The 25,909-nt window shown below is 38.1% G+C and overlaps 1 protein-coding gene across 6 annotated transcripts in view; it reads right to left on the reverse strand.

The window, feature by feature from the left end:
- The window catches only part of LOC134678983 (E3 ubiquitin-protein ligase TRIP12), an 81,118-nt gene that overhangs the window by 29,267 nt on the left and 25,942 nt on the right, over positions 1-25,909 (reverse strand). For 2 of the 6 annotated variants that reach the window (XM_063537746.1, XM_063537740.1), the window contains exons 2-15: positions 19,674-19,971; positions 10,157-11,028; positions 9,777-9,890; positions 9,494-9,585; positions 7,609-7,707; positions 6,670-6,775; positions 6,067-6,140; positions 5,391-5,487; positions 4,897-5,124; positions 3,268-3,458; positions 2,479-2,667; positions 1,891-2,039; positions 1,374-1,509; positions 816-980 (exon numbers count right to left, since the gene is read on the reverse strand). In XM_063537746.1, coding sequence (XP_063393816.1) covers positions 816-980; positions 1,374-1,509; positions 1,891-2,039; positions 2,479-2,667; positions 3,268-3,458; positions 4,897-5,124; positions 5,391-5,487; positions 6,067-6,140; positions 6,670-6,775; positions 7,609-7,707; positions 9,494-9,585; positions 9,777-9,890; positions 10,157-11,028; positions 19,674-19,735 — 2,574 coding nt within the window. In that variant the 5' untranslated portion in view covers positions 19,736-19,971. Of the gene's footprint in view, positions 1-815; positions 981-1,373; positions 1,510-1,890; positions 2,040-2,478; positions 2,668-3,267; positions 3,459-4,896; positions 5,125-5,390; positions 5,488-6,066; positions 6,141-6,669; positions 6,776-7,608; positions 7,708-9,493; positions 9,586-9,776; positions 9,891-10,156; positions 11,029-19,673; positions 19,972-20,051; positions 20,210-25,909 lie in introns of those variants that run through there. The other 4 variants (XM_063537741.1, XM_063537742.1, XM_063537745.1 and 1 more) reach the window with 4 other exon arrangements.

The following is a 25,909-nucleotide window of genomic DNA, read 5'->3' on the forward strand; positions in this document are numbered from 1 at the left end:
TACTAATATTTGATAAGATTTATGATAATGTAAATACTATTGTGCATTTTCTGATGTGTCCTGCACCCATTGTCCACGTTACAAAAACACAGCGGCGCACATAACCATACAATGAATCTCAATTCAACATCTGACGCAAGTAGATCGTTAATCTTTTGATCTCTTGAATCACTTTGGCATATTTTATAATATATGAAATCACAATTCGATTTTTCTCGAATGAAAGTTTTTTATGCAATGGGAACGACACGTGTGTCAATAATCTGAATGATTGTAGGTACAAATAACACTTACTAGATATTTTACAAGACAAGTGATTTTAATTAATTTAATTATATCGGTCTCGGTTAGAACTGTGATGTTTTAATAAAATAGATATTGTATAAATAAAGGCAACTAAAATAAACCACAAGATCTTGTAATATGGTCTAGTGACAAATAGTAATTCTCGACACCACAGCTAGCACCTCACAAGGTGGACAAGCCACCATGCCATACGTGAATCAAAAATATCTATATCATGCCAATTCTTTGTATCTGTACTGTCCATACAAAGAATAGGCATGAGACAACGTATTTGTAAAAGGCCGATGGTTATATGCCCGTTGCAATAGGATTAGTTAAGTGCGAGTTATATTTCTTTTGTGCTTGTCAATATTGAAGCTCCTTGACCTGTGCCGAAATATTACCAACTACCAGATAAAAATACAAAAAGATTCATTTCAAGTCAATGTTACATGGCAGTTAGTTGATATTAAAATAAACTGTGATATAGCTTGATTGGAGGCGGTACATATATGTAGTAGTAGTGTTACCTCCTGGTGCAGCGCCGAGCCAGTGAGCAAACACAGCAGCGTGTCGGCGATGGAGCGCTGGTGCAGCGCGAGCGCCAGCTGCGGGCACGCGGCGCACATCACCCACAGCAGCCGCAGCACCGTGATGAATGTGTTGCCCGAGATCAGCGCCGGCACCACCACCAGCTGCGTACACAACATTCTCATCACATGCGGGTTTCACACTAACGCGAAGATTGGTCAAACTTTCGACCTCTAAACTAGATATTTATCATCATCATCATTCTAGCCTTCAGTCGCCCACTGCTGAGCATAGGTCTCTCTTCGTGTACGCCACTTATCCCGGTCCTGGGCTAGGCTCATTCAAAAGTGCCCCGGGATTTTCCGTATATCATCCACCCAACGAGCCAACGGACGCCAGGCCCTTCTTTCATCCGAAAGCGAAACTAAATATACGTATGTACATCCGTAACCATAGACAAATACGATCATAGGAAAGTGAACTGCTTCAGTGAAAGGCAACACATACTCGTATAAAAAGAAAAGCTTGATACGTATTAAAAGGGAAGGTTGACTCACAAGTTGTTGCAGGTTAGTGAGCAGCTCCGGCGTGGCGATCTCCTGCAGGCGCGCCGGGTCCTGCTGGAAGCTGTCCACCAGCCGCGAGAACGCGAGGCAAACGCATTCCACTGATTTCTTGTCTTGTTGGGTCAATCTGTTGCCGAACGATACCACAACACAACATTACCTAATTATCATCAACATTTTTGAAATTAGGTCAACTTTCTGACCTATGTCAGCTACGGTCCGGTTGAAAGCTTGGCCGCATAAAGCTAATTTGTGTCATATTAAATGTAGGTAATTTATACATTTTAATCCCATAACTCTAGCTATATTCTACTAGAAAATCACCACGCAACTTCATCAACCCGCTGATATAAGTGGTCGCATAACCTACCAAGCGGACCAAAACGACACTTCTAAATAACACTCGGCTAAGTCTAAGTAAATTGTTTGCACTTCTGCGTTTGAGAACGCTGCAAGGAAAAATAAATCCATTGGGGGAGTAAAAAACTGACATTATAATTTAACTCACCTGTTAGCAAGCAACTGCAGCGAATCCCTGACGAGATGGAATTCGTCGGGGGTAAGATTCTGGCAGCAATTGGCCGTAATGGAGAGCGCAGCTCGCTGGGCGTTGATAGAGAAGAAGTCCAGGTACGTCAGGCACGCCGAAACTCCGCGCTGAAACATTTACATGATATTAAATTTTATTACATGATTTGGCCCTCGTTTCCAGTAGCATATGAAGCAAACAAGCAGTGTAAAATGAACAGGGGCCCATTGCATACAAAAATATTGCAGTTTTACATACAAAATGACTAATAAAATTAGCTTGTTTTTTATTAAATTATTCAATAGGTTCAGATCTATGTTATTCTCTGTACAGTCAGCAGCAGAAGTTGCTAAGCGGGCGATGTGTTCAAAATTCCCTTGACACGCTCTTATTCACAATAGTTGCGTCAAGATCATTTTGAACACTTAACCCGCTTAGCAACTTTTACTGCTGACTGTACGCACGAGCTTAAGCTGCTTTCGCCGCTATGGTTAACAATAAGGCAATCGCCTGACGCAGCGTAGAGAAAAAGTGTAAAGTTGGCGTATAATTCAGAAAGTAGTTTACCGCCTGCAGGATGGCCTTGGAGTGTCGGCGGGAGAGCATGTCAAGCGCGGTGAGGCTCTGCTCGGCCACGTCCATGCAGGTGATGGCCTGCAGCTTGTCCAGGAAGGTGGGCACGGCCAGCGCCACGGCGCCGCTGCTGCGCGGCAGGGCCTCCAGCATGTACGTGAGAGCGCGGCACGCGTGGTTCATCTGCGACATAAACTATGCTATACTAGGGTAATCCGCGACGCAACCTCAAAGTAAGCTGTCATACATACGTGTCTGTACCTACATATGTACGTGTTCGAATGTTAGGAATAACACCTGATAATGCCCAAAGGAGCAGGCAAGATATAACTATTGTTAGGAGCATCTAGAACCGTTAGATGCAGAGTTATTATAAGTATATTTCTTTTGACGGTTAAGAAAATTAAGGACTGGAATTGGCGCTATTTATATACATACATACACAATTCGTTTTTAAATTGGGATGTTTAAAAAAAGTCAAACTGAATGAATGTAATGATAATATTTTAAACACTCGTCGTCATTTACATTGACTCAAAAACAAATTAATTGCAATAATAATTACTGAAAATGCGGAAGCTAATATGAGACAATTGAACTGAATAATATGGCATAGGTATATATATGGCTGTTAGCCGTTGCTCGAAGTACAAATCAAAAAAAATACTTTCCACTAGCTTTCCGTTTTTCTATCAGTGTATGAAAGGTGAACTTTCAGAATAAGTCGGAGAGATGAGTGACATAGTGAGAGAGTATGATGATAATAGTGTGTAAATGGCGCACCATGTCGAAGTTGTGTTCGGCGGCGAGCAGGTTGACGAGCGCGGGCACGACCTGGCGCACGGGGAAGCCGGCCAGCGTGTCCTCGTTGCCCATCACCAGCAGCTGGCACATCTCGATCACGGCCTGCAGCTGCTGGCCCTCGTCGCCGGTGGCCTGCAGCCCTGCGAGCAGCTGCGCCGCCTTTGACGCCGCTGCACAACATAAACACATAATATATTAATATTTGACGACCGGTCTGGCCTAGTGGGTAGTGACCCTGCCTGTGAAGCCGATGGTTCCGGGTTCGAATCCTGGTAAGGGCATTTATTTGTATGATGATACAGATATTTTTTGTTCCTGAGTCATAGTTGTTTTCTATGTATTTAAGTATTTATATATTATATGTATATATCGTTGTCTGAGTACCCACAACACAAGCCTTCTTGAGCTTACTGTGGGACTTAGTCCATCTGTGTAAGAATGTCCTACAATATTTATTTATTACTAACGGTGGCAAACAGAAGAGTTCGGAGCCGATAGCTTGAAGGTTGCTAAGACGAAATTGCTGTTGAAACATTGATTTGCAATAATAATTAAGGTGCAGTAGATTCAGAAAACGGAGTAAAAAGTTGTAGCGGTTATTTGGATCACAATACGGCTGCCATAAATTTAAATAGCAATCTTAGACCTTTCTCGAAGGTCGAAATCGATTCGAATTTTTTATTTTCGCTCGATAGGAAAAAATGACGTCCAGGGTCTAAAATGCACTTTAGAAATAAGAAAAAAATATCCACAAAAGTTTAAAAATATAATAAATGGCTCTAAAAATCGGCAATATCATGTTTGAGGGAACGTATCGGAAATTTTTTTATATAATTTAAGAAATCGATAGACGTATCGATAACGCCTGGAAGAGCTTCTGGTCCATGAAGGCGCTATTGAAGGGTGACCTTCCGCTGTGTCTCAAGCGCAAATTCATCGTCATGTGTATCCTGCCTATCCTAACGTATGGTGCTCAGACATGGTCATTGACTGAGGCTTTGAAGTCCAACTCAAGGTTTGCCAGCGAGCGATGGAGCGCAGTATACTGGGTGTTCGCAGGACTGATAGAATCAGAAACACGGAACTGCGCTCCAGAACTAGAGTTGTAGATGTAGGTATCAAGACCGCTAAGCGTAAGTGGGACTGGGCTGGACATGTCTGCCGCATGCACCCAAAGGTGGGCCAAAATGGTTACGGAGTGGGACCCACGGAACACCATAGATGGTGCTGGCCGGAGTGCAGGCAGACCGAAAAGGAGATGGCGGGACGACATGGACGTATTTTGTCCGGATTGGCGGGAAACTACAAAAGACAGGGTTGAGTGGAGGAAGCGAGGGGAGGCCTTTGTCCAGCAGTGGGACACTTAACCAGGTTAACAAAAAAGAAAAAAATATATTTAAGCAAAAAATTAAAAAAAAAACATGATATCAGCGCTCCCGGGCACGCACTTCCATCTCGCTCACGCTTACGCTCAGTGAGAGTGACAGAAGAACACGAACCTTAAGATGATCGATTGCTATCTTGAAGGAAAATAATTCCTACTATGTATTTTGGAAATTACGCGCTGTTTACAAATGATTTGTAACAGCAATATCAAAGTGACCTTACCTGAATTAGCGGTGACAGTCCTATGCAAGAGATGTTGCATGCGCGGCCCTAGCGCGCCGAGCAGGTGCGGCGGCAGGCCGCGCGCCTCTAGCAGCGCCTGCAGGCGGCCCACCTCGCCCTCCTCGGAGGAGGACTCCTCGGCCGCCGCGGCCGCCGCGCCGCCGCTCGCGCCCGGCGCCCCGCCGCTGCCCACACCGCCGCTCGCACATTCTTCAGCTGAAGACGATGCTGCGGCACACATTGTTACGATTAATTTTTTTCACTATCAGGCTTATAGGCAGCCCAATCGATCGTGTCACTAAAGCATTGCGAGGACCATTATTATACTGGCTTACTAATATATGTATTTTACCCATATTCATTAATCTTTTCATTTTGTAACAAAATGTTGGTATTCAATCGGATTCACTTATTGGTCTTCACTATAAAGCGAACCAGTTAACTGTAATACAAAACCTGATAAAATAAACAACGGGACTACATATTTGGTTTACCTTTGCTTTTAGGTTTGGCATCGTCCGATGCGTTATTAGGCATCGAAGCCGCTGAAGCAGATGGCGGCGGCGTGTTCGATGTAGATGCGACGGCACCCTAGATAGAACCCAACACGTTACTTATGCATTCTTAACGACGCTTTTTACAACAACAGGTAATTTTTCTTCAACAAGAATGAGTACCCTACGTCGGTTAATACCATAATAATATACTTGTTTAAGTTTACACTTGTACTCAGAATTGATGTAACTTAATATTTCAGAACAATAAAAATATTATGGTATCATCACGAATAACTATATCACTACAAAACACAAGTGGACATTGATGTATCAGCTTTAAGCTGCCTGTGCATTTACATATATTATCAATCAATATAATATCAACGTAAGCCAACCACAATAAGTGACAATGAGACACGTCCCACATTTAATAATGGAACCTTTCGTTTTAGAATTGTTGCATCTGTAAGGTTTTGAATTGTCTGATATAATGTTAACAGTTACTTTATTTTAATTTTAAGATATAGGTCCTCGCTTTGAGTACGAGCGCTTTGTAGGTAGTTAGGTATCTATTCCCACTGTAGAGTTCCTTAAACACGTAAAGTAAACAGTATGTGTACGTCTCGCCGGCGTGTTAAGGGCGGGCTGAAGGTCGGTGGCGGACGAAGCTTACCGTGGTTAAGGGCTGCGGGTGGGAGCGGCTAGACGCACCACCGGTACTCGCGCAGGAACCCAGACTGCTTTTCCCTGTTACCAAATATTAAAACATTAGATAGGGTTATTTTAATGCCATTACTTTAACCCTTTTCCAAGATTTTTCCTTTTCCTTTTTTAACAAGATTTACCCAAAAAATTCCATATGTATTCCACTTAATCCACCTTTGATGATACATTTGAAGACAAATCACATTTCCCGAAACTCCAATCTAATTTGAACCTTAAATCGGAAGGCTAAAGTTGAATTTCTATTGGCGCGTATGTGGTCGATAGTTCCTACTATGCCTGGAAAAGGGAACTTATTTACTTCCAGTCAACTCTACAGTAAATAAGCTTAATTTTGATATATCATCACGCGATAGCTTTATGAAAGCGGATAACAAGCAGTGGCACATTCGAGCTAATTTAATATCAGGTTGTTGCATCCACCAATTCAACCCCAAGAATTCACTAGCTATATTAGCTATCTTACCAATTCATGAATGGTATATTGATATATGAACGTTGATTATACGAGCAACAATGTCACACTCAACAGGAACTAATGAGGTGTTGGTACCTCGCTTGTCTCGTCTCGTGGACGCCGGCTGCGGCTGTGGCATGTCGCGAGCCCGCGCCCGCCTGCTGCCCTCCGCGCTGCCGCCCGCGCCCTCGCTTCCCGGCACCTAACACAATACAAGGTTCACTTAAGCACCGTACATACAACATTATCTTAAAGGTTCGTTAACACATTCACTGCCCCCGTCATATAAGTTTGTTCCTAGGCCACGCCCCCTGGCAGTGAATGCGGTAATTAACGAACGGATGTCTTTAGTACAGTCAGTCAATATTAGCGGATGAAACAACACGCCAACATTATCTGCCGCCCTGGAATATTTCAATCTAAATGGATTTCTCTCTATATAATCTAAATAGATCTCTATTTGAACGTAAATCAGATTATCTGATAAATCTCTAAAGTTTACGTTCAAAAGTATCTGTTACAGTCGAATGGTTATATTTAGTTATTTACAGAGACATCTTTTTGTTAAGCTTCTAGAGAATGGTACATTTTTGATGCGTAGTCGGATCCGCTACTTTTGATGCTGACTGTACCTACATGTTAATAATATTCTAAAAAGATAATTGTCTGTCAAGAAATATTTATAAATTTTAATAATTGGACAACGCATCATAATTACAGTGTTGATGAAAAGTGTTGATTACGTACATAATATGTATATGAGTAATGTGAGATATAAACCGACACCACAATTACTGTGCATTCAAATTCGTTAAGTGTGACGTCAATAGGTAATGACACGGAACAAGATGCTGACTTGTATAAATTGAACGACACATTATTATATTTACCATTTTAAAAGCGTCCTTTTAACTCTTACATCTTATAGAAAATAATTGCAAGTTGCAACAGATACGATGTCAATTTTTTTTACCACGGCTATTTGATATTGGACCATAAATTATATAAACTGTAGAAATACATAAAGCAATTAACCTGTCTCTTGGCAGTTGTGTCCTGCCTGTGATGCTGAGAAGTGTTGTTCCTCTTCGTCAAACACGCACCCAGGGTAGCGCCCGTCGCAGCTGCGATGCTCTGCCGAACATTCCAACACATCAACAACAAACAACTAACCAAACTTCATATTATAGTAATGTAATGTACGAGTAGGAGACCTTTTCGTCCGCGCTGGGCGTTCTATCTCGCCGCTTTTGACGTGAAAAACACGCGAAGGAAACCAACGCGATCACAGCAATAAAACAGACCGAAATAACATATATGAGAACTATGTCTATCATTCTTGAAATTATTCTCGTTCACACTATTCATCAGTCAATCATTTTGTTCTAATGACACTTATTTTTTTATTATAGTTAAAGTGCGAGGGACATATGCTGTATTTCCACGATAAACCGACTTACTACACTGGAAAATTTTAATTTTAATTAGGCTAAAACACTAAACCAGTAATTTTAAATCTGACTCATTGTAATTATGTATGAGAAGTAGTGCGGGTACTTCAACAATTAATGTATGTTACTTTAACAAATACTAGCTGTCAATTTATTGTACCTCCACCATTCAAAATAAAATTGGTATTATTAGACGTAAAACAAATCGTTATAATATATTGGTGATCGCGCACCACATACACACACACATGCATTAAAGTTCGTTAACGATGATGAAAGAACCGAAAAAGTAACTGAATTGATGTAATGCAAATACCACCACTAGAAAACGGTTATACCCTCAAATATGATACATAATATTATACCAATGCAGGACTCCAAATAAATCTTCAAACTATTATTCTTATTTGTTTTTTTTTAGATATATATTTACACTATTGACGTTTTTATATGCTATGGTTTAAAACCGGTTTTCTTGGTTGCTAGAAATACCATATATGTAGATAAGTCTTATAACTATTTTTGTACTAAATTATAATATAGCATTTTGTGTTGTGACTTCATATTAACAAATTTACGATGTTCGGTTTTTTTTCTTGTTATCAGCCAGATATTACCATTACTAGCTACTAGAGTTAGACCGAGAAAAGTCTGCAGTGATTTTGATAGCCCACATAGTGTAAGTGTTCTTTTAAGCCCCCCCTCCCCACATCTAGCGTATTTCGAGCGTCGGCGTCTGGTCAGCGCTATGGAAAATGACGTCGCTGCGCAGTTGCGTCGAGCAGCGGCCATAGAGTTGTAGACGCCGACGCTCGAAAGACGCTAGATGTGGGGGAGCCCAAAACGTCAAACTTCTATGATGACGTAATAATAACACTTGCACTGCGTGGCTTCTTCTTGCTAAAGTTATATATTCGCATTCTAGGTCAACCGGTATTTAAAAATTCTGGTCTTTGTATGAAACATGCGGCATAAACGACTGAAGTTTTTATTGCGTTCACTTAGAATTTGTTTACATCATTAAGCCTCGAACTGACCAAATAAAAAATACAATGCTTAAAGCTCCATTGCCATATCAGTCCTAGAAATTTTACATAAGAAAAAAATATTTAAGGGTGGTAATTTTTGCTTTACAATATAGATTGCAACAAAAATATAAGTGGTTGACCATAGACCTGAAAACGAAAATATTTCGACCCTCTGCCGCCTCTCACTTCCATTTATTATAAGTATTATAACCATGTCTATTTCCTTATCACAAAATGTTAAGGGAGGAGAGTGTAAAGAAGGCGGTTATTTTTGTTAAAGGTTATTGTTAATTTCCTCACTCACAGTCAATTCATCTTTCCTTTGGTGCTATCTCCGCTTACACCCCTCCGCTATATTGTTCTCGTTACATGACTTCTAGCCAGCCGCATCACACGTCCAGTTTCAGTTTAAGGTACCTAACTATAAAAGAAAACACTTACCCTTCGGGCGTTAGTCTGCCGTAGATACGGAAGATCGCGAGGAACAATAAGAAGCTTGCTATCAGAGCTGCGTGTTTTTGATGTGCTTGCTTCTGTGGATCAAATCAAGAGTTTTCGTAAATTTTGATACCAAATAATAATGTGAAATCTTGATTTGATTTCGGTTAACTATAGGTACTGGACAGAACTATAAAATATAAGTTTAAATTTCTGGCATGACATTTACACAAATATTGTAGTATATATACTCATCATCAAGTATACTAAGTATATAATAAATCACCTTGAAAATCAGCTGGAAGTGGAGGTGTCTGAGGTCGCTCACGAGTGTCTGTAGCGCTCTTTCGCTCAGTTACTTTGCACAACGTAACTGTGCTGGTAGCCTTCGGTGGTGGCGCTACAATCAAATTACGTGTATGTAAATGTGTATTTTCGCTAATTTTAACTAACAATATAATTTATATCGCATACAAAATTTAATAGTAACATTAACGTTTATTGTTGCGCCTGTGAACGGGTTTCAGCAGGCGTTTTAGATGACATTAAAGCTCTCCAAGGGGATCTATATCCCCACGCAAGCCTATCAAAAGACGGGGATTTATAGGCCAGTGAAATCCAAAATGGACATTAATAAAACACATACGGTAGTTGTTGCATAATTACCTAGTTGGTCGGTTGGGCGAGGATAAGTATGTCTCAAGGAATATCGGCTGACTGAGTTCCTTAACAAGTATCCCTCTCTATCAGTGTATTTAGATTCCTCAACAGCCTCCGTGGATTGATGGCCAGTCTTAGTCCGTTTAGAGATCACAAGACCAGTGCTCTTCTTACTCGATGAAGACCTCTTCCTTTTCTTTCCCTTGCTACGGCTCGCTTTTGGACTATAAACTGAATAATCCGAGTCTAGTATATCAGTAACAGTGGAAGAGCTAAATGGGGAATATGCAAAGTCTCTCTCGTCTAATGGCAACAAGCCACTGTCTGGATTGTTTACAGGGGCCTGGGCATTGGCCTCAGTGGAATACCCAGTAGAATTCTGATTCAATGGAATTTGAGTCACTGATACCGGTTTCAAAGTATTCGGCGGCTGAGCACAAACACTGTCGCTCGGCTTTACGCCAGTCCGTGAGCGAGTACAATGTGCGATACACTCTTCAGAAGCACTACTACTTAATCCCGAGTGCGTCTTCTGCTTCTTCCTCTCATGTGAAGACGGTCTGACGCGTTTGTTATGGCCGCTGGTGGATGGCTTGCCGGTGTCTTCTCCGACTCTGAAATCGGATGTGTTGTATCGTGTCTCGTATATATCGGTTCCGTAGGACCACCGCTCAGTGAGGGAATAGTCAGACCTCGGGAGAGCGCTAACTAGCCGGGAGCTCCGGCGCAGCTCGCCGCGGACCTGGGAGTCGGCGTGGGAAGCGCGGCCCGACGAGTGTCGGCTAGGAGGGCGCGGCAGGGGCGACGTCACGCTGCGTCTCTGGGCCCGACGCTCTTGACGCAACGACCGACCGCCCACCACCCTGCTTTGAGAAGACCTGAACATGTAACGCATGTATCATTTATCACGGAATATACACATCCTTATCTCTGGTGCAATTTAAGTTAATTTGTCTCTAATACCAATATAAAAATTGTGAAATAACACTGTCTCTCTGTTACCTCTTCACACTAACTGCTGGACCGATCGAGATGGATATTGACATATTTTGAATGTCTTTTGGTATCAAAATTTGGTAACTTAAAACAGCACTATTATGACATAGAATTAACACTGTGTTCCAAAATATATTGCATGGAATTCATTCTTAACTTTCAGTATCATCTTCAATATCAAGCTTTGATTTTCCTTACGAGTATAATGAAGAGCAACCCCAAATTAATATGTATAATCAATTTTAATCTCATGACAGTAAAAGAGTGTGCCTATGTGTGTGTGTATATTTGCCCTTCGCTGTACTAAGTTCAATTATTATGTATAGTGTATCCATCTAGACATAACATTAACTTGATTACACACTCCTCATATGTTTGGCTTGTGATAGCAAAACACAATGTATAACCTCCTTAACTGAACCCCTGGGCCAAACATAACATGGTTAGTTTATAAAATGCTGTTACTTAAACCTAGTGTCTACATTGGTCATTCACTCACCAACTAAATTTATGTAACATTAAAATAGGCCTTTATGTTGATATATCTTTTAGTTTAGTTAAAATACTGCTCAGAGTTGAGATAACTTACTCTTACTGCTCAGACTTACAATCTACAACTAACTTCAAGAGCATTGTTAAAAGAGTTGGTTTTTCTGAATGCTCTTTTCTGCTTAAACTAACTATCAACATTCAGTTAAGGCCCTGCAGGTTAGGTTCGTGTTCTGTCACTCTCACTGACCGTAAGCGTGAGCGTGAAGGATGTGCGTGCTCGGGAGTCGGGACCGCGAATATCAATGTTTTGAATTTTAATTTGTTGTACGTTATAACATAAAAAATTAATCGATGAGTTCCCTCAAAAATAAAATTGCGTATTTTTATAAGTAAGTTCCATCTTTTTAGCTTTTGTCCATAAATTGTTACAAATTTTAAAATGCGTTTTGGACCTATGTTTGTGATTTTTTCTATCGAGTTTATCAGGATTCGAATCGATTGAGTCACTAGAGAACGGTCTAAAGATTGCCTTTAAATTTTTTTTTTGCAACAGTATTGTGATCCAATAAACCGATCCGATTTTTCGAAAAATGTTCTTTGAACCTGCAGCACCTTAAGCATCAACACAAAAGAGGCGTAACTTTTCAAAGGCGCTTATTTTCACCGTAATATTTTTTCAAGTATGTACCTACGTAATCAATAAAACACCTTTAAAGGGGAATGGAATGACCCAGCAATAAAAATAAAGTGACGTTTCTCTTGCAAAGTGATATATAAATTGAAAACTGTTTTTAAGTAAGCATTGCTATTTAAACACTGAAATAAATAGAGTACTTGGAGTAGTTAAATCAGCAATAATCAGTTTCAATGTCAATTGCTTTTACTGCAAAAACATAACATATCAGTTCACATTCAACTAAGTAATTTTGTACAATTTACATTGGAGTTATGTAGGGTTTTGCCATATTAGATGAGGTGGGTTTTATTTGCAGGGCAGTACTTTTCTGTAGAATAATAATTTTTTTGTCATTAGTTGATATTGATAACCAAATTTCACTCATAAACAGGCTACGGAGTTTCTATGCCACGTTAAGATTATAGTGAGCTACAGCATCGACATTAACATGTAACTCCAAGTCAAACATCCTCATCATCCTTATGCCTTCAAATTACGTTAAGTTAATCATTTTATGGGATCAATAATAGATAATATTTATAAATAAAACTAATAGGGAAGTACTTAAATTAATGTTGGACTTAGCACTCACATCTAACGATGTTCTAGTTTGCTAACGAAACCACAATGTTAGAAATAAATAATATAAAATTAGGCACATAAGGACTGTATCGTTTATAATAAATACAAATAAAACCTGGTCTAACTGTTGACGTGTGTATTATTTTGTATTACTATGTTCTTAAGGTATACTCTGGGGGTATTTTTAAGCCATATCTGATATAAGAAGGTTTTACATTTATTTTATTTTAGGGACTTTATGATGATTTTAATACCGTCTAGCAATTGTAATTTGGACAAGCCTATCGAGCTTAATTTGAGACTATTTCACCGATTCCTTGGTACGATTTAAAGAAACAAAAGGTTAATATGCTGCCAAAATATGCCATCTAAGTGTCCTTTTCATGATTGCTCAATTGAACATCCACAGAATAAATGTGGTGAATTTTTATCTTTACATGAAAACGACTTTTTATGCAACATTTTGGATTCCCGTCAATTTCTGACGCCAGCGAAATGAGGGAAACAGCTAAAAGAATCTACCGAAATCCAAAGCCTAACGGACATTCATGGCGTTGAACCATGGCTAGAACAGGTCGATAGAAACGCTCCATGATGGTTATATTGTATACCAAAGTCGGGGTTGTCGTAAGTAACATGCCATATTCTCTAAAAGGCCACCAAGCACAGATCCAAAACTTTTTTTCCAACTAAAAGAAATGATTAGACTATGCCCAGATGTTTCGCTTTACGAATCATATGTAATTGCTGTTTACATAGTACGATTTTTTTTGTGTAATATCTCGTCTTGTTCGCAAACCGTAAATTTTCTTGTAGTATTTGTCCAAAATCATTGTAGTTACTCGGGAGGATTGGGTAAATATTGTCCAAACCATATGCTTTACGTGATCTCCCAGGACGAAATGTTACTTATTATTAAAGCATTAATTAAACTATATGTGTAATTTTTTAATAAAAATATAATACCAGAAAAAACGGCTAAGTAAAGTTGTATTTATAATAAACGATACAGTCCTTACTTTTATGTATTTATTATTTAATTATTTTAAAGAAAGCCGTCTCGTAAGATGAGGTAGCTCAGGTAAGATGGTAGGCCGAGTTCGAGTGTTATCCAAGTAAAAATATTTCCTTTATTTGAAACAATGAGGTTGGTATGTATAGTAACAGCACCAGTCATGGGACATTTAAGAGGGAATTTGGAGTATTTGTGATATTTCCCTAATACATGTGAATGGTCTACCGCTTAGCGTATTGAAAGATGAAAGTCCTACCCGTCTTTCATGTTTCAGGCGTGTTGTATCAAAGATACTGCAATGAGTTTCCACATACTTAACAAATTAAAACTATGCTATTTTTCTCCAGTCATGGACACCAAAGCTCCAGTAATGGGCCCCCCAGTAATGGACACTGCTCTATCAGTATAAAATATTGAAATAGGTCATCAGATCTGGTCCATGTTATCATAATATTGCATTATCATCCGATTTGCATATTTAATTACGAATACAAAATTTCAACTCAATCGGAAAACGGGAAAGTGGCTCAAACTCGGCTACCAAGATTTGACCCACACTAAAAAACGATATTAATTTATCCGAAGTCCGAGCATACCTCCTGGTTGACATATTTCGTAACTACATTTTACTTCTGTATTGTTTAAACATGAAATGATGGCATGGCAAGCATCATTATGTAAATTGCCCATTATAGGAGGTATGCAGTTTTACAGCTCCTATAATGGGATTGGGCCAAATACCACTATTTTTTTACATCTGTGGAGTCACAACATAGTATGTTGTATACCTTATCTCATGGTAAATGCAATTAACAAAACACATTCTAGTTTTCATCAAGTATTAATTAATTAAAATTTAATAAATTAACTCACCTCTCTTAGCGAAGTTGTTAAGAATTAGTAGTGGTATTTTTTTTCAGTGACACGACAACTTTTGGGTTGACGCCAATTTCTTAAAAAACAACCAAATTTAATAAAAATTCAAACTGAAACAGCTCTAGGACTCTTATTTATGATAATATACAGGCAGTGTTTATAAACTACTTTTAGACACTTATTTTACAGGATTTGTGGTTTTTTGTCCCATTACTGGTTCCACGCCCATCATAGGGTACACTACTATATATCCATTGAACATGCAGTTGCAGGAATGAGTTTTTCATTATCTTGATATGGGAAAACATTGTACAGAAAGCATCTAAAGTAACATATCAGACTACGCGTCAAAAGTATCTACTATTCTCTAATAGCATTAATATACTGATATGTCTCTATTAGTAGAACAATTAGAACAAGTACTATTGAATAGGAACTGTTGAGATATATATCTATTTCGAAGGTTACATATCAGAATACCGAAAATCGGTTTACCTAATGTTGAATCACCTATGCTCGTTTCACCTATTTTTTTAAATACCTAATGAAATGATCAATTAACCTAAGCTCATAACACCTAATGAACGAATTACCTATTGCACGTTTCACCTACAATTGGTTTGCCTAAGCTCAGAATACCTATGCTCGATTTACCTAAAGTTAAAACACCTAATACTCGAAATACCTAAAGCTACTATACCTAATACACGAAACCCCTAATGTTGATATACCTAACGCACAAAATACCTAAACTCGGTATACCTAATGATCGAATTGCCTAAAGTTAACATACCTACTGCACGAATTACCTAAAGTCGGTATACCTAATGATCGAATTACCTAAAGTTAACATACCTAATGAACGAAATACCTAAATTCGATACACCTAATGCACGAAATACCTGAAGTCGATGCACTTAATGAACGAAATATGTACCTTAAATCAAAAATGTACCTAATTATTGTTTAGTAGAATATTATTAGGACATACAACATTTGGTATACATTTTTTTAGCCAAATCATTCAATTGGCTTACCATTTTTTATTATAATATAAGGTCTAGTCATTTACCAGAGTCGAGATAGGTGCGACGACGAGCAAAGCGAGGAGGAGCGTGTTAGGTTAACTGCGACCAAACACTCCAAACAGTGCCAAAACCGACTTTTATTTCATTGTCATGATGTTAACTTTGATGATGATGATGTTAAGTTTTTGATAAGATAACTAATTTTGTATTAGACTTACAAAATCATTCTACTACCTAAAAAGTAGCGTTTCAAAAAGTGTATTTTTAAGTTGTTCTCCAAACAAACAGTTTCTACTGTAAGGTTGGAAAATCATACGATTTATTGGGTGGAGTTGCCACTTGATCATTCGGCAAAATGATATGAATTTTGTACTAGGTATATAAACTTTAGGTATTCCGTGCATTAGGCATATCAACATTAGGTAATTCGTTCAGGAAGTATATCAACTTTAGGTATTTCGTGCGATAGGTTTAACAGTTTTAGGTATTTCGTCCATTAGGTAAATCAAGTTTAGGTACATTGTTCATTAGGTATTTAGGTGTATCGTCCATTAGGTATATCAGCTATAGGTGATGCGTGCATTAGGTATAATAGCTTTAGGTGAAACGTGCAGTAGGTAAAACGTGCATTAGGTATATCGTGCATTAGGTGTTTCGTCCATTAGGTTAGTTGAGCTTAGGTATTATAAACTTAGGTCAGTCAATGTTTAGGTAAAATGATCGATAGGTAATTTAAAAATAGGTGAATCAAGCATAGGTGATTCAACATTAGGTAAATCAGTTTTCGGTATTCTGATATGTAACCATTTCGAAAAGTATTCGAGGGTGCCCGATACTTGTGGTGCATTATTTCATTTACTACTTTTGATTCTGATACTGTGTAGATGTTGTGAACTTGCCATTATTATTTTATTTAATCAAATTCTGGTTTCCCATAGAGCATTTTTTTCCCAATTCATCTCTAACCATTGCAGTGCTAAATCTTGTTAAATATTGTGTAATTATGTAACTATTATAATTGAATATATAGAGTTGTCACAACTGTAACATGGTCAAATTTTTAATTTATGCATTGATTAAAAATGACTTTAAAGTTGGGTAAAATATCATGATATTATTTTATGCCTTTCGCACTTATATATGTACTCGTATATGAATGAGGATGAATATGAGTATGACTTAAGTTTAATGTTAACATCTGCTCCATAATCCAGAACTTACCTAACCTTAACCTTACTGTGCTATATGCTCTAGATTCTCTAGAATCTTCTAAACCTACTCATAAAGAAAGAAGCCCCTTGATCAAGTATAGAAAACACTTCTCCTACGCAGTCGGACGTGGGCAGTAGGTCGCGACCCCCTAGAAGATTCTGCAAGCCATAAAACATTACATAAGCGAAACATTTTGTTTGTACTTAGGGGGTTGCGTCATGAAAAAGTTAGAAAAACACTGCCATAGAGCATTTTTCAAGATGTCGTAATACGAATATCATTAAGATAACAACTGATATACAGTATGTATCAGAACGAAAAGCCAAGAAAGATACCCATTAATGTTTAGGTCATACTGGGACTGGGCAACTTTTACTATGGGACCAACCCCGAAATCGCGAAAAAAAAATGACTCTCCCATAGGAAATTTCAACATCAGACCAGCAAAATGTATGAAACATCCAATTCTTTTTCCGTGTTTTCGGGGTTGGTCCCATAGTAAAAGTTGCTCAGTATGACCTAAACATTAATGGGTCTCTTTCTTGGCCTTTCGTTCTGATACATACTGTACTTTAACTATGTAAGTGTAAGGGGGCCCACTGATTAACAGTCTGCCGAACGATATTGGCCTGTCATTTGTTCGGAACTGTCAAAATTTTGTTGTAACTGACAGGCCGATACCGTATACAGACTGTTAATCAGTGGGCCCCTTAAATTGACTGTTGGCTGGAACATCCACTCAATTCTCATACCAAGCCTTTAATTACCTGTTTCCTACAATTTTAAATAAAGTTTGTGGATGTCATACTTACCTAATTATCCTTTTTTGACTACAATTATGAAATGAGATCTGATAATTAACAATGATGGATCTAATGGAGTTACTAATAGTTAGATATGATGAAGTCATTAAATTTCTAATGAAAACCTTCATAATAAAAAGTAATTAGAGTTGTTGTCATAATTTTATAGAAGTTTGATGTTTCAAATAACACTTGCACTGTTTGCGCTGCCAATTTAGCTTGGTTTAACTCTAATAGTTAATGAATTTAAGCTTCAGTATTCATTTTTTATTTTCTTTAATTTTGCTAAATGAGATATAACATCTAAGTATAGTCTATTCCAATAGAACTTGCTAACTATGTAAACAAACAACGTAATTTTGTTTTATCACTGTTTCTCTTTGAATTTTCACACCACCTCATCAAATACCATTGAAACCATACACATATACACTATTGAAACGGTCCGTTCCGTAAAATACATAAATATGTAACTGTATCTTGGATATTTCATTAAAAGTTAATAATGGTTTCATAAGTTAGGTTATTAGGACCTGATGGAATGGCGGTTTTGTTTCTTTTAAATTCTACAATTGTCTATGATGGGTAGTGTTGTGACTAAAGTTTGTGATATAAACCCGCTACACACTACCCAACCCACGCTCTGTACAGTCTGTACCTATCGCCGCGGTTATAAAATACATCAATACATCATTCTTAAGTACTAATTTGTCTTTTGATCGTGATTAAACAAATTAAAAATAAGTAACTACTTGTTTTTTACTATTGGTATTTTATTATTCGATATGGTTTGACATTAGTAAAGTAGTAAGTAGGAGTCTTGCCCATCACTAGTAAATTGATCATTCAGAGACAATTTCAATATGGCGATTTGTTTACATAGTTAGCAAGTTCTATTGAAATAGACTTTATGTGTAAATATTTTACTAGATTGATCTATAGTTCGTTTTTTTTAGTATTAGAAATTAGGTAAACAATCTTGATGTGTCTTTTAATTGAAAAACACATTTTAAAAATAAGATACCGCAAATATGTAACATTTATGAATCTAATACGATCATTTATATTCTTCTGCTTTCATAAGTAATAGTTACTGATTTTTAAAAAGCGTTTTTGAATTGAAAGACATGTCATAATCACTTACACTTTTCCAAGTTCTTTCTAATGCTAAAAATAAACGACCTATAAATATTTATTTGATAATAATATCATTCAATTTATTCTAATTGTAAAGACAACATTACAGTGAACTTAAAAAATAGTAGTACTTATTTGCTTTGCCCAATACCTACATTAGCAATAATAGTAAGTTTAAATAATTTAGAGGATAAGAACACATACAATCACGTTCTTATGTTACTTTGATATCTATCAAGCATTTACTTGCCTAGTCTTATGGAAATTATGTAGTATACAGAAGCAAGTTTTACATAAATCTATAAGCAGACATCTGTACAACAAATGGGCATTATTATAGACTAGGCATATTTTTGCTTTCAATATTGACACAGAAAGAGATCTCCACTGTACACCGCTCCACACCACACACCCTAAGGCAGCCAGGTTCGGTAGGCCTTTTCAAACAAAGGAAAGACCCATTGAAAGCAAGCAGGAGAGCCATAGGCCCGGCCCGCAGTGACAACAGCCATAAAAACTCATTGGCCCCTACACATTTATCTAAGGTGCAGTGTAGCCACTGAAATACATTTATAAACCTTAAGAAGACACCTCAACATTCAGTTTGGAACACACTGTTAATAACTACCTGAGACTTTTGTGCATATTTGGGTAAAAGGCATAATCATAATGGTTTGTGTTGGATGAGTAATGATATGTTGCTTACCTTGTGGACTCTCTCGAGAGTGCAGAGTGTGACGACGACGGTGAGATGTGTTGCTCGGCCATAGACGACGCTGGGGAAACTCGCGGCTGCTGTTCTGGGCCTGCGCAGGCCGCCCGCGCGCGCTACCTGCCCGGCACCATACCCGAGCGAGCGCTACTCCGCTGCTTCCGCATCCACTGATGTGCCTTCAGCAGCTACTGACGCGACCGCTCCTAGCACCATAAACGCGTACTACCACACCTTGCGACGCGTTCCGAACCACGCTGACTCACACTCAATGATACTCTCACACAATAATCTGGAACAAAGATAATACACACTCAGCAAGCCTAACAATGCAACGTTACATAAACATTTCAACTATGCCACTGAGCCCACCTACAGCTTCCACTCAGTGTTTAATCGTCACTGCACAATAACAAACAGGGCGAATACTACAACTAAACACCTCAAAATGTAGATTAGGGAAACCTACACGTTTCGTTGAAATTATTGTAATAATGGATGACACATCAAGGACGGCTACGCTACACTTTCTGAGATATTTTTCCAATACATTCCACACAGCTGGCTAGCTGTCAAACGGCAGTGTTGCCAATTAAGGCAACAAATTCTACTAAAACAGTGAGTGATATTGATTTTTCGAGATAGGTTTACCATTACGCATCTGTTTAGCAAAAAAATATGTTGTGGGTTTTAAAGAATTATTTTAATGATTATGGTTCTGTTTTTTTAACATCTAGATATGTATATTTGTACTTGTACAATTAAGAGTTCGATAAAATATCGTATTGACACCTAGTGTTTCGTAGAGCTACAACTATGCCTCTCTTTCTAACAAATGGTGTTAGTAGAGAATAGATACTGTAGGTTTTATAAAATTAGGGTGGCTTTTATAAAACTCTCTTTAATATCATCGTACTATACAAAGTTTTCCTATTTTTACACAACTGCCCAAAAAAAGTGTACTGTGAACCTGGTTGTACTATAATACATTGGGATGAATTTCGTTTATTTGAGAAAACAAAAGAAATGCTATCTTCTTTATTTGGGGTATGAAAGGCTGGGCTATAAATCTATAATACTTATATAATTAGATTGAAACGGAGCGTACATTGGTCATAAAAGGTTTAACACTGGGTACGATGTACCAAGACTGTGCGCTACAAGTCCTGTTCATATTTGTGCCCAGAACAAATGGGAAAAGTAGCAAACGGGTGAGAATGGGTTGTGTATGAATATAATTCTCGTGTTATCCCTGGGGTGATAACAATAGCGGTGGGAGGGGAGTCACCAATGTGACACGAAGACATGGACAAGGCCAAATTCTAGGGTTCGTTAGCTGTTCTTTTGGTGTGTGTAATATGTTTTGCGTCAGTTTAGAATTTTTAATTAGTTTGATGTTTTTTACACTAAGTACATCGCTATCAAACCACCTGACGGTATGCGACGTCTGCAAATCCAGAGGTGTGCGTTGCAGACCCTTTAATATCCCCGAATACTCCTTTTGGAAGACTCCATACTAAACTCAGTCGAGTCAAAAAAACTAACACACAAACTAAATACTTACTAACTATAACTTCATACATGTAGTATGTTATTTTAGGGTTCCGTAACCAAAGAGAAAAAACGGGACCCTATTACTAAGACTCCACTGTCCACCTGTCTGTCACCAGGCTTATATCTCATGAACCGAGATAGCTAGACAGTTGTCACAGATGATGTATTTCTGTTGCCGCTATAACAACAAATACTAAAAATTTCCAGAGTTAGTATGGAAAACTTCTCAGTGCTACCCCACAGTAGCGTGTCCCGATCCGAGGGTATCGTCTTGGGTCGTCCCATTCGTTTTTCGTCAAGTTCTTAAATTAGTCCTATTCTGCTTTCGTCACCCATTCTACATTCGTCACAATCGTCGGTGGCTTTCAATGTAAATAGAATGAGTGACGAAAGCAGAATAGGACTAATTTAAGAACTTGACGAAAAACTAATGGGACGACCTAAGACGATACCGATCCGAGCGTTGGCGTCTAGTCAACTCTATGGCTGCTGCTCGACGCAATGTTGGCGCAACTGCGTGGCAATGTCATTTTCCATAGCGCTGACTAGACGCCGACGCTCAAGACGCTAGTGTGGGCGTTTTACAAATAAATAATCAGTACGGCTACCACCAGTTTTGACATTGACAGATACGCTCGCGTCTACGTAAATTACTTTCTATACATCTCGCTTGCACTAATATGCGAGTACGAGCGAGATGCATAGAGAGTAAGTTACTTAGACGCGAGCGTATCTGTCAATGCCAAAACTGGTGGTAGTGGTCCTGGAATAGGAGGTATGTTCTAAGGTGGGCAAAGCGTTAGCAACGGGGAGGTTTAGTAGGCGCCGCGCTACGCTTCGGACGATCTCGTTCATAACCACATTATGCAGTTCTATATTTAGGACGGCGAGCAGAGCGGAGGCGATTAACGGAACGGAGCGGACGGTTTACTCTCGGAGAACGCTCCAACGCCGGTCACTCCCGCCCTCAACTAATTACAAACAAATGCAATTGTATTTGGAGTGCGAAGCAAAAAGGATCTACACTGTCTGATAGTGATAATAGTATAATATATTTCTTTTTAATGTGTGTGTGGCATTTACATAGACGTTGTACCTACTTGTAATGTAGACTTAAAAAGCCAAGTGGTAGTCGGATTCACCTACCGAGGGTTCCGTACTTTATAATCTAATACCTTTTAACGAACAATTCTTGTATATTTATTTATTTATATATTTCGGGGATGTTGGAAACTCTCTAATGAGTTCGATGAAATTTGCTATATGCGGGTTTTAGGGGGCGAAAAATCGACCATCAAAAACATAAATGTAAAAAAGGAGAGCCAAGTTCAATACAAAAATTATGCTTGGCTGTGGGGTTCGCCGCAAAAAGAATGGAGATTTAAATGAGTGCCAAGTTCTATGCAAAATCCAAATATGTATTTATAGGAACAAAATAACATTATAAACAAGTATTAAACTCTATTTCTTTGCTTTATTGGATACCTATAACAATTGCTGTTATTTAAAAAAAATGTGAGATCTTAAAGTAGGTTAGATTAGACTTGGCCAGTTTTCATTACATCAGTCATTTTATAAAGTTATTCAACATATATATTTTGTAATTCTGATAAAAACTGGCCAAGCCAAATCTAACCTACTTTAAGATCTCACATTTTTTTTAAATAACAGCAATTGTTATAGGTATCCAGTCTGCCTAGTTTGCAGGTATTGAGATTTAATGTTTTTTCTTGTGTTTCCGCTGCATGTTTTTTACTTCTGTTCTTTGTATTAATTATGTGGTGCCGCGCGCCGCCAACGACACACCGTTGGCCGGTTGTTTAGCGCGTATTACAGGTTTTTTGTATGGGGACCCCCCCTATTTTTTAACTTTTTTTATTTTTAGATTTTTTCCTACGCTTACACACAATTACCGAGCTGGATTCCAAATTTCATCCTTCTAGGTCATCTGGAAGTAGGTTAGGTTTAGGTACTATATGTCAGTCACAATAAAAAGAAATTTGTATGGGAACCCCCCCTATTTATTAACTTTTTTTTGTTTTTAGATTTTTTCCTACGCTTACACACAATAACCGAGCTGGATTCCAAATTTCATCCTTCTAGGTCATCTGGAAGTAGGTTAGGTTTAGGCACTTATATGTCAGTCACAATAAAAAATGGTTTTTTTGTATGGGGACCCCCCCTATTTTATAACTTTTTTTAATTTTTAGATTTTTTCCTACGCTTTCACACAATAACTGAGCTGGATTCCAAATTTCATCCTTCTAGGTCATCTGGAAGTAGGTTAGGTTTAGGTACTTATATGTCAGTCACAATAAAAAATGGTTTTTTTGTATGGGGACCCCCCTATTTTATAACTTTTTTTAATTTTTAGATTTTTTCCTACGCTTTCACACAATAACTGAGCTGGATTCCAAATTTCATCCTTCTAGGTCATCTGGAAGTAGGTTAGGTTTAGGTACTATAGGTATGTCAGTCAGTCTTAAAATTTACGACTTTTTGACCTTCATATCTTTATAACCGTTTGAGCTAGCTTCATGAAATTTGGGCTTCTAGATGTCCTTATGGATATAATTAAACACACGTAGTTTTATGTGTTTACGTTAAAGATGTTTTGAGTTATAGAAGGGTCAAAAGTGGCACCAAGTGGTTCGTGTAATATTACACTTGGCGCTGGCTAGCCAGTTCCTTTGCTTGAACTTGGCTTGACACGCTGCCGCGTGTCTAGATATAGTTAGGTCTTATCTCTGGGAAAACGCGAATTTCAAGTTTTTATGTTTTCCGAGCAAAGCTCGGTCTCCCAGATGTTTAATTTACAGTAACTCATAGTTATTTGACAGAGTCAAGATAGGTGCAAAGACGACCGAAGCAGGGACAGCGTGTTAGGACTATTAGGTTAACTGCGATCAAATAGCACTAGACCATTTTACCGCTTCAATTTTTTTTGGGCTGTCGATTACCATGGCGCATTACAGAATTACAGCATTAGTAAAATTCTACAGAGTCATAGTCCTTAAAATAAGCTTCGCAGACTATAGTAATAATATAATACTTAATTCACGGCTTTAAGGCTGATATTTGCTTGTAATTTCATACAAAAATTTAAGGACAAGTAGACCTTTAATACGTCCAACTCTCTCTATCAGTCAAATTCTACGGTGGATGGCAAATAGTCATGTCATAATAGGAAGTTCACAGTCACATACGACTTTTCGTTTTCAAACGTCAACGTCCCAACGTTTGGTTACTCGCATGCGTGTAGACATCTCGAAAACGCCAGTGTAACATGACCGCCACCGTGAGATCACTAACAATAACAACGTTATACGTAATCGAAGAGCTTACTTACTCGTATACCAGTGTCTTTAGCCCTTGACTCGGGTATGATAAGTAAGCAATATTAATAATGATAATGAATTACAGCGCCATATCGAGTAGCTGAATTACATTGGCGTGATTGGCGTAGCGCGAGCTTTTAGATAATTAAAGAGAATAATTATTAAGTTAAGATTAAAAACGCTATTTGAATACTCTAACCCCCTTATTCATAAACGTTTACTAAAGTTGACAAGCCGATAATAATCGTTTGTCCCTTTCCATCATACCAATACGTCGGAAAGGGACAGACGATTATTATCGGCTTGTTAACTTTAGTAAACGTTTATGAATAAGGGGGTAAATCTTTAATCGAATAATTTTCCGAATATTTTCAGTTAAATGCTCTAAAAAAAATTTAAAAAGTGTTTTTTTAAGTTCTTAGTCAAACATACAGTTGCTAACAATTATTGCTAAGTAAATTGATAAGTAATTGATGATTCAGCAAAATGAAATTTGCGAATAATTGGTTGCGAAATGACATTCAACAAAATAATTTGGGCAATGATTTAAAGAACCTTTTGATTCCCTTGAGAGAGTCGAATAATACGTTTTTTGCGGCATAAACGGCCGGATCTTTATTTACGTAACTTGATTTTTTTACCGCTTCAAGTAACTATAAACTGCAGTATATGGAGGTTTTAATTTTAACACGATACCTCCACGGTTTCCTGAGATAAAGGGTCTTGACAGACAGACGGACGGACGGACAAACAGACGGATAAAAAAGTAATCCTATAAGAGTTCCGTTTATTCTTTTCTCAGTACAGAACTGTAAAAACTGTGAGCACACTACTAGTAGTAATTAAAACTGTAGTAATATATATTTCGCTAAAGAAGTCACAAAACGAGTAAGTTTGGGCGATGCCGTACCGTGTGCTAATACAGAACACTGTTCACACCCAGACACGCAGAAGCACAACCACGGTATTGTCCCCAACCAAGCAGTTGGATACTGCTAAATATCTTGTTAGTTACCAACCTATGTACATAACTATTTATAGTATAGTAGGCATGAACAACCTCAAGTCTGCAGTAGGAAAGGGCAGGCAGGTCAATAAATGATAATTATTGCGGCACTGTCGTTGTAACAAGTCGATTCGTTTGATAGCATACCAACAGCATATTCCTTTCAGTGTGTTAAATTCTTATACAAGTCTAGATGTTTAGTACATGCATATCAACATTGCTCAATGTCGGAGCAAAACGGTGATACAAATAATTCATACGTGTGTATGCCAGAACTGGATAAATGTCTAATCACCAAATCAGTGTTCTCAATTTATAGGACTTACTTAGAT

The sequence above is a fragment of the Cydia fagiglandana genome, chromosome Z, assembly GCF_963556715.1.
Source record: "Cydia fagiglandana chromosome Z, ilCydFagi1.1, whole genome shotgun sequence".
In the NCBI taxonomy this organism is placed as follows: Eukaryota; Metazoa; Arthropoda; class Insecta; order Lepidoptera; family Tortricidae; genus Cydia; species Cydia fagiglandana.